Source organism: Bison bison, unplaced genomic scaffold, assembly GCF_000754665.1.
Source record: "Bison bison bison isolate TAMUID 2011002044 unplaced genomic scaffold, Bison_UMD1.0 scf7180017864134, whole genome shotgun sequence".
Lineage (NCBI taxonomy): Eukaryota > Metazoa > Chordata > Mammalia > Artiodactyla > Bovidae > Bison > Bison bison.
The window spans coordinates 7461107-7474612 of NW_011494706.1; the positions used below are offsets into that span (position 1 = coordinate 7461107).

The 13506-nt window shown below is 38.0% G+C and overlaps 1 protein-coding gene across 1 annotated transcript in view; it reads left to right on the top strand.

Annotated features, from left to right (window-relative positions):
• Nucleotides 1-11051, top strand: part of LRRD1 (leucine-rich repeats and death domain containing 1) — a 16287-nt gene extending 5236 nt beyond the window's left edge. The window contains 4 exon segments of the mRNA XM_010839806.1: nt 1190-1388; nt 7757-7918; nt 10020-10137; nt 10748-11051. Coding sequence (XP_010838108.1) covers nt 1190-1388; nt 7757-7918; nt 10020-10137; nt 10748-10934 — 666 coding nt within the window. The 3' untranslated portion in view covers nt 10935-11051.
• The last annotated feature ends 2455 nt before the right edge of the window (nt 11052-13506 follow it).

Sequence of the window (13506 nt, forward strand, 5' to 3'; positions counted from 1 at the left end):
ATATACATTCCCTAAATTCTTTCTATATATTATTGTAAACATTATTTTGGCACTGAATTACTTATTGATTAGTGCTGATCTCTGATTGTTTCATATGTGTATATTTTGGGCTTCCCAAGTGGCGCTAGTGGTAAAGAACCCGCCCGCCAATGCAGGAGAAGCGATGCGGGTTTGGTTCCTGAGTCAGGAAGGTCCCCTGGAGGAGGGCACGGCAACCCACTCCAGTATTCTAGCCTGGGGAATCCCATGGACAGAGGAGCCGAATATCAGGCCACAGGGTTGCAAAGGGTCCACAGGATTGCCAAGAGTCAGACACAACTGAAGTGACTGAGCATGCACACGCATACATTTTGTTCCCAAACTGAATCTTAATCTCCCTGAAGTTAGGGTCATCTATTATGCTTCTTTTATACATGGAAGAACACTGAGCTCAATATGCAGTATTTACTTTGTTGTCTGATTATTTTTGAGGAGCCCACATATTCAAAACACTTTTTTGCACTCACAGGACTTCCTCTATTTCAGAAGTCACTTGTGATGACTTTATTTTTTCTGAAGATGCGTATTTCTTCTTTGCCTTAGCAGAGTATTTTAATTCCTGTTACTTTGCAATACTTTTTGTACTAGGAATTTTCATTTGAAGCTACATTGCTAAACTGTGTGTGTCTATTACAAAGGAATTTACTGAACACTTACTCAAAATGTATTATGATTGGGAACATGTATTAAAAAACTATAAAACATACATTATGTCATTTAAAAATCCAAGGAGAATACATACACAAGGGATTAATAGAAAGCTCTGTTGATGAGAGTAGGAGGAAAGAGATCAAATATGGAAGAGAATAGTTTAGAAAGACTTCAGGGAGAAGAAATCAAAGCAGGGTAAGCTTTAGGGACAGAAGGGATAAGGTGCACTGAACATCAAGTGTTGGGAGAGTGAAAAAAGTAGCTAATAAGCCACAGGGTTGAATAGGTAGCATTGGTCAGACTGGGGAGATATTTGGATGTTACACAATTTGTTGTGGGTTTTATTAAGGAAGGGAATCACAAGGACTTTGTGACATAGTGAAAATATCTTCTTTTTTGAAACAAACAAACAAAAAATCTCTCCTTCCCTTTTATTTCAGAAAAAGTTTTCATCATAGAAATATTTATTAAAAATATAATTGTTTAACTTTTGTTACAGCTAACAAGACTTCCAGAAGAGCTGTCTAATATGACTAAACTTAAAGGACTTGATATCTCAAATAATGCAATCAGAGAGATACCAACAAATATAGGGGAACTGAGAAGCCTGGTCAGTCTAAACGCAGACAACAATCAAATAAGATATCTGCCATCATCTTTTCTATCTTTAAATGCTCTCCAGCAGCTAAACTTGAGTGGTGAGTGTCAAGTATAATCAATAAGGATTATCAGTAAGTTGAGTTTTAGTTTCTAGGTTGCAAATTTTGCTGACAAGACAGAATGGCAAGCAATCAACACCATGTATTAAGTGCCCATTGGAAGGAAATGGCTATCGCACATACAGAAAATGAGAGCAAAGCCTAAAGTCCAGTTCCTTCCCTGAAAGAGGCTATGACCTTGCTGGGGAACCTGAACATATTTTCATTTCTTTTCTGTCTTCTCTGCCTATACCTAATCATTCAGTATTTCTTCCCTTTGTGAACCTGACCTCACTCTCCCTCTCCACACACAACCTTAGGTCAGCATTTTCTCTATTTTCCTTCCCTGCTGGGTACCCTGAGCCCACTTCTACACCCTATAGTAATCTAATATCTTACAGTGTTTTACAAAGTAAATCACTTCAATTGCAACAACAAAAGTAAGTCATTCTAAACATATCAGAATTCTCAAAGCTAGACTAGTATATTTCTTCATTTTTATTATAAAGTATTTCAAGCTTACAGAAAAAACCACCTATATGCTTACTCTCAGCTATAAGGAATCATTTACTTGAGTTTTTTTTTTCATTCTTTTTTTAAATTAACTTATTTATTGAAGGATAATTGCTTTACAGAACTTTGTTGTTTTCTGTCAAACCTCAACATGAATCAGCCGTAAGAGGGGATACATATATACTTGAGATATTTTTGACTGTTAAGAAATACGACAGAATCGAAACTTCTTTTGTACTTCTCCGCAGACTAGAAGTAGGGGCAGGTGGCTCACTGGTAAAGAACCAACTGCCAATGCAGGAGATGCAGGTTCAATCCCAGGTAGGAAAGATCCCCTGGAGAAAGAAATGGCAACCCACTCCAGTATTCTTGCTTGGGAAATCTCATGGACAGAGGAGGCTGGCAGGCTACCATACATGTGGTTGCAGAGTCAGAAATGACTTAGCAACTAAACCACTACCACCAAACTAGAAGTAACCACTGTACTTCTAGTGGTGTATATTTTTTCTACCCATTTTTTCCATCCTTGATAATCATACCACACACTCTAAAAAAGTATATTCTGCAAGTGTTAGGTACAGTGTTTTATAAATATCATATAAGTACTGGTTGATAATCTTGTTGGAATATTCTGTCTTTATTGGTATACTGTCTTGTATTAAATGCTACAAGTAGGACTGTGGAATTTGTATGATTTTTGCTTTAATTATCAATTTTATTCATGTATTTTGAAGGACTAGTATTAGAAAAGCACACAAATATGATTGTTTTTAATAACAAAATGGTATTGAATTTTGTTAAATGACTTTTCTGTATCATTGAGAGAATCATAAGCTTTTTTCTCTTAATATCACATGTTACACTGATTGATTTTCTTATATCGTATCATCCTTGCATTTCAAGATAAATCCCACATCGAAATGGTGTATAATCCTTTTAATATTTTGTTAGATTTCATTTGCTCTTATTTTGTTGAGGATTTGTGCAAAAAGGATATTGATCTGTAGTTTTCATTTCCTGAAGTGTCTTTTTCTGGCTTTGGTATCAGGGTAATGGCAGCTTCATGAAATGAGTTATGAAGTGTTCTGTCCTCTTCAATTTTTTGGAAGAGTTGAGGATTGGCATTAGATGTTCTTTAAATATTTGGTGGAATTCACCAGTGAAGCCACAAGGTGTAGGGTTCTTCTCAGTGGGAGGATGTTTGATTGCTGCTTCTATCTTCTTTCTAGCCATAGATCTATTCAGATTTTCTGTCTTTCTCCATGATTTAGTCTAGGCAGGTTTTGTGTTTCTAGGTATTTGTTCATTTCCTCTAGATTATCCAGTTTGCTGGTATAATAATGGTCATAGTGCTCTATAATCTTTTACTTCTATAGAATCAGTAGTAATGTTTCTACTTTCATTTCTGATTTTGGTAATTTGAATCTTTCTTTTTCCTTAGTCCATTGAACTAAAGGTTTATCAATTTTGTTGATCTTTTCAAAGAACCAGCTTTTGGTTTTGTTGATTCTATTGATTCTCTATTTCATTTATATCTGCTCTAAAAATTCCCAAGTGGCTCAGTGGGAAAGGATCCGCTTGCCAATACAGGAGATGCAGGAGATGTGGGTTTAATCTCTGGGTCAAGAAGATTCCATGGAGTAGGAAATAGTAACCCACTTTAGTATACTTGCCTGGAAAATCCCATGGACAGACGAGCCTGGGGGGCTACAGTCCATGGGGTTGCAAAGAATTGGACACAACTGATTGACTGAACATGCTTGCAATCTTTATTTCCTCCTCCTCCTGATAGTTTTGGGTTAATTTACTTATATTTTTCTAGTTAATTTATATATAAAGTAATTACATTCTTTTTTAGTGTTGGTATTTTCAGCTATAGATTTCATCTTCAGCACTGTTTCTGCTGCATCTATAATTTTTGGTTATTGTGTTTTCATTTTATCTTTGCGTTTTATAATTTCCTTTTTGATTCCATCTTTGACACAGTGGTAGCTTAAATTTGGCATGCTGCTTAAATTAGTAAATTTTCCAGTTTTCCTTCCATTATCTTTGGTAGTGTCATTCCACTGTGGTCAGAATAGATATACTATTTGGCTTTTTTTGAATCGATCTTAATGAGACTTGTCTTGTGCCTTAATACATAGTCTATCATGGAGAATGTTCTATGTGTACTTGAGAAAAATGTGTCTTCTGCTGTTGGAATGTTATATGTATATCTATTGGGTTTAATTGCTTTATAGCGCTGCTCAAGTCCCCTAAATGACTTTTTGACTAAATGTTCTATCCATTACTGAAAGTGATGTATTAAAGCTTCCATTTATTAATTTAAAACCACCAGATTTTCCCTTCAATCCTATCAGAATTTGCCCAGTATGTTTTGGGGCTCTGTTGTTTGGTTTGTACATACTTCTAATTGTTATATCTTCTTGATGTAATGATCCTCTTATCAATATATACTGTCCTTTGTCTTCTATAACAGTTATTGACTTAAAGTCTTTGTTATCTGATATTATATAAAACCACCCCAGCTCTTTGGTTAGTATTTGTATGGATAGCTTCTGTCCTCAATACCCAGAGCCATAAAAGAAAATACGACTTTCCCAGTCTTTGCAGTTTCGCTCTAAGCTGGGGCACGTTAACACTAAGCCAGGCCACCTACAACTCTGTCTTAGTCTTTTGCTGACTGTGGGAAGCCCAGAAATCCACCTCAGGTGCAAGTCTAGGATTCTCTCAGTTTTCTTCTGGGCAGGTGTCCAGTTCTGAATATGCTTATTGCACTCCATTTCCCCCAGAATATACTGTGGCCCTTCTGAGCCCTAATTCCCCCAAGAAACTTCCTCCTCAGCCTTCTCCTGCCTGGGCTTTTGAATTTGTCTGCTGCTTTCTTTGTCTGCTGTTCTTTGCCCCACTCCCTTGTGGGGGAGGGGGAGACAGACAGTGTATGTCTTTACACGGGACAACGACTGCCACCAGGGAGGCTGCTCCAGTCTGAGCGGGCGGGGGGAGCAAAACAAAGGTCATCCTCTGTGCCAGTCCGTCAGAAGATCAGCAGACAGGTCAAAATGCAAAAGCACAGTATTCAAAGAACAAAGTCTATGTTGGCTTTCTGATACCAGCATGCTGTACCAGGAATGCAGGCCGCCCCAGCCCTCTCTGCTGCTGCCCTGGAAGTGGAGAGTGGCAGGGAGAAAAGTCTCAGTGCTCTCTTACCAAAACTCTTCTGCCATTTTCTTCCTGGAACAGGGTCCTACTAACTGTAAAATCCTGGAGTAAATGCCAGAACTATGAAAAAGCTGATTCTGTCATTGCTTTCCAACTTTTGATTGATTCAGTGGAGGACCTGATTTTTTGAGAGGATTACTCTGAACTTTCTGTGATATTCATTAAAGGTGTGGTTTTCATGTTTATTTATACTGCTTGGATTTTGCTGTTTCTGGTCTGAATATTTTACTAAATTGGGGATTTTTAACCTATTTCTTCAAAAATTTTTTCTGCTTCATTTTCTCTCTTCTCTTTGTAAGATTCCAATTACCTTTACGTATTGTCTTACAAATCCCTAAAACTGTGTGTGTGTACACACACAGCTTTTAAGCATCTCATACTGATCTGCCTTCAAGTTTACTGACTTGTCTATGATCTCTATTCTGTTACATCTGTCGGATTAACTTTTAATTTCAGATACTAAATTTTTCAGTTCTAGAACTGCCATTTTTCTTTTCATAGTTTATAGTTCTCCTCCAAGATTTCCCATTTTTTCATTCATTTGAGACTATCTTTCTTTATATTCTTAAACTTCATTGTATTAACTGCTTTAACAATAAAATTCTTTTATTGTTAACTACAATAATTGAGTCAGTTTTTTTCTCCTGGGAGTGAGCCACACTTTCTTGTTTCTCTGTTTTGAATCCTGAAGTCTATCATCAATTCTATCTTTCTCCAAAGAAAGTTGACATTTGTTCTGGTTGCTGTTGTTGCTTCATCAGGCACTTAAGTTGCTGAATTAAAAATGCAAACTCCTTCCCTGCAGTTGGCAGCTCCTTAGATCTCACAGTACTTTCAGCTGGTAGCTGTTATATCGGTTATCTGTTGATGTGTGACAAATTTCCACAAAATTTAGCTTCTCAAATCAATAACATATTTATTTCACACAGTTTCTGAGGGTCAGGAACCCAGAAGGTGTTTAGTTGACTTGCTCTGTCTCAGAATCTTGTATGAGATGGCAGCCAATCTATTGGTTGGTACTACAGACAGGCTTGATTAAGGCTAGTAGATTTGCTTCAAAACTTATTTATGTGGCTACTGGCAGCAGAATTGAGTTCCCTGCTATGTCAGCCCCTTCAAGACATGGTAACTGGTTTTCCCCAGAGCTAGTAATATCAGGGAGAGAGAATATACATGAGTCAGAAGCAGCACATACTCCAAGAAACAACCTAGTACCCAGATCTTGGTTTCTAAAACCTTTCTTCACTAAAAGGAACCAGGTTCCTTTATTCTTGGCTAAAATAACACAACCATAAAATATACAAATAACACAAAGGCAGACTTTAGCCCAGTTCCTCTTGAAGTGATGACAAATTCTTTGTCTGTAATCACAGTTTTACTTTTCATGTCAAGTTTATATTATCAATAGATTAAGATGGTTTTGAAAAAATTACATTTAAGGAAGTGGAGCTTACTCTCCACTCTTTGAGGATGGACTAGACTTTATAATCCCGTTCTAAAGAACAAAGTATGGAAAGGAGAAAATAAAAACATTACCTTGCAGAAACCTGGCAGACACTATTTTAGCCAAGGGATCAAGGTTAACACGCCAGTGATATCTTGTGGATGTCTGGTATCCCTGAGGTGAAGAGAGCACTCAATCTCTGTGGTGTTCTTTCCAAAAACCCATAACCCCAGTCTATTTATGAAAAAATATATCAGATAAACTCATATTAGGAAATATTCTTCGAACTCCTAACCAGTTCTATACAAAACCATTAAGATCTTGAGAAACAAGGACAGGCTGAGGAATTCTCATGGACTGGAAGACATACCTGTATGCAGTGTGCTATCCTGGAATAGATAACTGGAACAGAAAAAGGACATTGATGGAAATATAATGAAATTCAAAAGCATCCAAAGCCTATTTAATAGTACTGTGTCAACGTTAGCTTCTTGGATTTAAAAATGTGACAGAGGGGACTTCCCTGGTAGTGCAGTAGTTAATACTCTGCTTCTACTGTAGAGGGCACAGGTTCAATTCCTGGTTGAAGATCCTGCACACTGGATGATGGGCCCAAAAAAAGTAACATAATAATGTGAGATGATAACATCAGGGAAAACTAAAACTAGATGAAAAGTATTCAAGAACTCCATACAACTTCTGCAACTTTTCTGTAAATCTGAAATTCCTGGAAACAAGAAGTTTATTTTTAAAAATTACTGGAAAAAAAGTACCATCACACTTACTCTGTAAAGTCCATTCTGATATTGCAAGAGGAAAGCCTCCTATCTTATTCTGTCATTCTCGATGAGAAAAAAGAATCCTTGCTCTGTTTCTATACATCCTCCTTTTCACTCCTAGCAAGTGGACAACAGCAAGAACTTAAGATCTGCCAGCACCGTGAGGCTCCTCCAGCACTGCATCAGTGGGGCCCCTCCGGCACTGCGTCAGTGGGGCTCCTCCGGCACTGCGTCAGTGAGACTCAACAGACCCCCTTTCGTTGTTGTTGTTAAGTTGCCATGTTGTGTCCGACTCTTCGTGGCCATGGACTGCAGCATGCCAGACCTCCCTGTCCTTTACATGGTTGTTATTTGTCTCCATAGTTTTCCTTTACAAAACGATATAATTCAATTATTTTTTTTTCTGCTAGGAAATAATCTTTCAGTTCTGCCTAGTGGTATCTACAACCTTTTTTCACTGAAGGAGATAAATTTTGATGATAACCCTTTGCTGAGACCACCAATGGAAATCTGTAAAGGAAAACAATTGTATACTATTGCACGCTATCTACAGAGGGCAGATGAAAGAGATGGTAGGTAATGTCATTTTCTGGTATGTGTATGTTAACAAATAATTTGCTTTAATCAGAAGTTTTCAATCTGGCAGGGACATTAAAGTATTTATCATCTTCCCTTTTCTGAAGGCTGGGAGTTTATTTTGATAATTCAGATTATCTAATCTAGGTCTTTACATTTTGAACCATTGAAACACAGGTAAATTTAAGTCACAGATGAGTTGCTCCCCATCTACTAGCCTTGATGCACTTCAAGAGGTTGTGGCCATCATGATCGTGGCCAGACTCAGAGAATCTACATATTGAATTTTTTTTATCAGTTCTGGACTATGTCACCATATGCAGTTGTTCCAAAAGTCGTGTTTGGCCTTGAAGGCAGTTCACAGATCAGGTTTACTTGGCCCAATGCTATTACTTGTCTGCAGTCCTTAGGCAGTCTTCATTCCTGCTGTTCTTAAGTACTCCTCTGATTACTTTAGAGACTGGGTCCAGTTTCTTTAAATGCCCTTTCACCAGATGGAGACTGGTTTCTCCAAGTCTTTGGATGGAAGTTTCACTGTCTCATTCTTTCCCTGGGTTTGGGTTCCCAAAGTCTGAGCTTTTTCCTGGGTCTCTGAGTTTGCCACTCACTGTCAATCCTCAGAATAGATCCAGATTTTTGTCCTCCAATTTAATGCAGTTTTTAAGTATTAAATCAATTTAATGATCCAGATTTGGGGAAAGAGAATATATACAACTGTCCCCCCAAATCATTCTATTATGTACCCTGTCTGTGTAATCAAGAGGTTTATACCATCATAATCCTTTAATCTGTTGAGATGGTCACTAAAAACGCACAGTCCTCTGTAAGCCACAATATGTATGGTTACCTTAGCCACAATATGTATGGTTACCTATCTGAAGATTATGCAAGAAGACGGCCTCATTGATGGAAGGAGCCTAAGCAAAAAAGTCACAGTAGTTCTTTTCTCTAACTTTCTATGCAAGTTGGTTCTGCTATCATAAAAGGGGATATTTAATGGTAAGTTTACTTTTGTAAACTTTTGTAAAACAAAGCTTGAAGGCCTTTCTAAAGATCTGTGTTATTGCTAGGTTACAGTACTTTAGAGAAGGGCTGTAAAGTTACATGACTGAACTTCCTTGTTAACATTCTGTTACTCAAGTTCCTGAGGATAGAAGGTTCATGTGGTTCTAGCCCATGGAAGGGAAAGTTCAACAGGCAATGACAGTAAATCAAAGTCAGCAAAAACAAGAGAATTCAAGTCATTTATCGCCTTTCTTTATTCCCATGGGGCCTTCACACTGCAGGCTTGGCACCACAGAGACTGAAGAGGAAGTCATCATGGGAGATATATTTATCCTGCAATTAACAAGGAACATGGGGTCTCTTCCTTAAAATTTCACTTAGAAGACTGGATTTTCAATTATATCATTAACATACAATCTAGCCTGAGTGATTAATGGTATGGATAAATATTTTTAAACAGAAAGCACTAAACATATTTGAGATGATTATAGAGGGGTGGCAGATCTCTAGTTTTTGAAAATTCTCAAGTTACCCTGGTTAACAGAAAGATGGATCTAGTTCATATTAGCTAATAGCTTTTTCTAAACTAAAAACACTCTAGTTATGTCTAAGCCAACATTCATTAAATACATGATGTGAATATAAAACAAGCATATATATGTGTGTACACCGTATTTATAGTAGTGTTAAACTTGGTTTCTCAGGATAATATCCAAAGAAGCATATTAAAAAGCCAGAACTGAAGGAAGGAGTTAAATTTGTTTCAGATCCTTAAAGAATTAAAGGGTTTAATGATCACTTTGAAGTTGCTTATGATATTCTTCTAAATAGACATTTTATGGGAAATTGATATTTATGTTATTTATGTTTAGGGTTATTCAGAATTTAGAAGAAATGGACTAAGTGGTTCAAATTTCTATTTTGTTATCTTCTCAAATTTCAATTAGTATATCTGTACTTATTTTTCAATTTTGTTTGATATATACATTGTATAAAAGCACAGAAGTAAAAAACCTAGCTATAATAGTAACTCAAAATAGAGTACATTTTTCAAAACACATGGCCTAAATTTTCTTTTATGTTCCACTGTAGAGAAAATCTTAGCGAAGATCTTCAAGATAGTTGCCAAGAATATTACTGAAATACATTTTCAATTTTTGTGTCAAAAATTAAACCTGACAATCTCAGAAAGTGATAAGTCTGCATTGAGGTATGTATAAATGACAACCTGTAGTATAAGCCCATTCTCATGTTCTGGTTTATATCATACTGATATTACATGCTTCTGAAACATTCATATTAACATGAACTCTATTTGTTATAAAAGACTGATTTTAGTTTACTATATGTTTGAGATCCATATGGTTACAGTAGTTTGAGAGCAAGAACTCTGAGGATAGACCGCTTGGCTCTAAATCCCAACTAGTTTTGTGACCCTGGATAAGTCCTCTAACTTTTGTATGCCTCAGTTTTCCACTAGTAAAATAAACAGATTTACCTAAGAGAGTTGTCATGAAGTCAAGCATGTAGTGCAGGAGCAGTAATGCACTGGTCTACAGTAAATAGGCCACAACTATATTGAGGTCTTGAGTAAATCTCTCTTAGAATCAAATGTTAATTGAATTGTCAGTGTTGTACAAGGCAACAAGGGCTGGCATAGGACTGATATTCACTTACTATGTGTCAAACTCTATGCTATATTTTTATATAGACTGTCTTCAGTTAATTTAGTCACTCTGGCAAACTGTATATCTAGGTTGCAGTTTAAAACAATGTTCCTAACTGATAATTAAAATAATTATTATTTAAAATTTTTTCAGCACTGTTTCACTAAGCGAGAGAGTCCACCAAGTACTTGATAAGTGGAAAATGGAAAAGAACAACTTGTCAGTAACCACTGCTGCTTTAAGAGATCAACTAACTCGGGCGCTAACTATGATAGGAGCATATGAGATTATGGACAAAATAACAGCTTTAAAACTTTTTTCATGTGCAATTAAATTCTGAACAGTGTATCTGGAATAAGAACTGAGAACTTAGGCTGCACTTAGATAACTGAAACTGGATAGAAGAGAAATGCATGTCATGTCTCTTTTTATGAATTCCTAAGAGATGATAAATTTTGGCTACCACTCTAGTGTCATCATAATAAAATATTACAGACACTATGTTGTGTATTAGTTCTGTTGTTTCTCTACCCTCCCTTCAGAGATACAGATATAAAGACAGCTATTCTTCAGTTCAGTTAAGTTCAGTTGCTCAGCTGGGTCCGACTCTTTGCGATCCCATGGACTGCAGCACACCAGGCTTCCCTGTCCATTACCAACTCCTGATGCTTGCTCAAACTTATGTCCATGGAGTTGGTGATGCCATCCAACTATCTCATCCTCTTTCGTCTCCTTCTCCTCCCGCCTTCAATCTTTCCCAGCATCAGAGTCTTTTCAAATGAGTCAGTTCTTCGTATCAGGTGGCCAAAGTATTGGAGTTTCAAGTTCAGCATCAGTCCTTCCAATGAATACCCAGGACTGATTTCCTTTAGGATGGACTGGTTGGGTCTCATTGCAGTCCAAGGGACTCTCAAGAGTCTTCTCCAACACTATAGTTCAAAAGCATCAATTCTTCTGCGCTCAGCTTTTTTAGTGAATATAAATCCTTAGGCACTCTTATTACTGTGGGAAAGTTTAAAAATAGAGAAGGACTGGAGACAGGTGCTGTAGTTGGGAACCAGTATTTCATGTTGCACTTCCAAAACAAGAACAAAGACAATAAGATACACGGTGTTTAAATCCATGTACTGTGTTTAAGTACTGTGTTTAATTTGGTCTCACATCACAAAATGTCTGTATCTTTTAAATAGAAAGTTATTTTATAAAGTTAATAAAAACTGTACACTGTCTAGAATATTCCCAATCACTTGGAGACTCAGGTCACACTAGCTTGTTGTTGTCGTTCTGTCCCTAAGTTGTGTCCGACTCTTTTGTGACCCCATGGACTGTAGCCCACCAGGCTCATCTCCATGGGACTTCCCAGGCAGGAATACTGGAGTGGGTTGCTATTTCCTTCTCCAGGGGATCTTCCTAACCCTGGGATCAAACCCACATCTCCTGCATTGCAGGAGGATTCTCTACCACCAAGTCACTCAGGTAGCCCCCCATGAGCTTAAGTCAGTTAAAAATGAGGAATCCTGAAGTATTATTTGTTTCACCCGTGGTTGGTGTAGATGGTTAACATTCTCAACTGGCAGCAAAGTATTTCCATAGAACATTAAAATAGGAAGGAACTTGGAAACTGTCTATTAGTTTACAGATAAGAAAAGTAAGACCTAGAATAATTAAGTGACATAGGCAGGTTCTCTATCCTTCCTTCAAAGATAAAAGACCAGAAACTTTTCTTGGGAAAACTTTAGTCTGTAAGTGAGAGAGAGAAGAAAACTGGATAACATCAGAACAACATCACAACTTTCACTGTGCCCAGTTCTTATCTTTTGCCAGACTGCTACAACAGCCTTTCAAACAGATGTTTTATCATATTTGTTGTTGTTTAGTTGCTCAGTTATGTCCAACTATTTTGCAACCCCATGGGCCCCCCAGTGAGACCCCATGGAGCCTTCCAGGCTCCTCTGCCCAGGGGAGTGGGTAGCCATTCCCTTCTCCGGTGGGGATCTTCCCAACCCAGTTATTGAATCTGCGTCTCCTGCACTGGCAGGCAGATTCTTCACCTCTCACCCTCTCACCCATCAGGGTTTCCTGTCTTACCCATAGACTCACCCAGAGCTCACTGTATTTTGTTGCCAGATTTATGTTTTAAAAACACAGATCTAAGCATATCAACCTCATGATCAAAATTTCAAATTATTCCTTTTATAGTGTAGATCAAGGGCAGCCAGTCTGGCGGAGAGAGAGGTTCAGGTCACTGTCTTCCTGAGTTTGTGGGGCAGTTGAACTCCCCCAATTCCTTGGTCCTTTGGTGCCACCTCAGGAGCAGGGAATGATTCTGACTGAGGAAGGGTCGAGAAGGTTCCTTGGAGAGACTTCCATAGAGAGAGGTAGGCTCTGAAGAGTTTTAGCATCAGTCCTTCCATGAATACTCAGGGTTGATTTCCTTCAGGATTGATTGGTTTGATCTCCTTACAGTTCAAGGGACTCTCAAGAGTCTTCTGAAGCACCACAATCCTTTATACATACTGTACAAGGAACCATTTTCTAATCCAAGATCATAAAGATTTACACCTAAGTCTGTATTAATAGGGCTTCAGTTCAGTTCAGTTACTCAGTCATGTCCAACTCTTTGAGACCCCATGAATCGCAGCGTGCCAGGCCTCCCTGTCCATCACCAACTCCTAGAGTTCACTCAGACTCACGTCCATTGAGTCAGTGATGCCATCCAGCCATCTCATCCTCTGTCGTCCCCTTCTCCTCTTGCCCCCAATCCCTCCCAGCATCAGAGTCTGTTCCAATAAATCAACTCTTCGCATGAGGTGGCCAAAGTACTGGAGCTTCAGCTTTAGCATCATTCCTTCCAAAGAAATCCCAGGGCTGATCTCCTTCAGAATGGACTGGTTGGATCTCCTTGCAGCTGT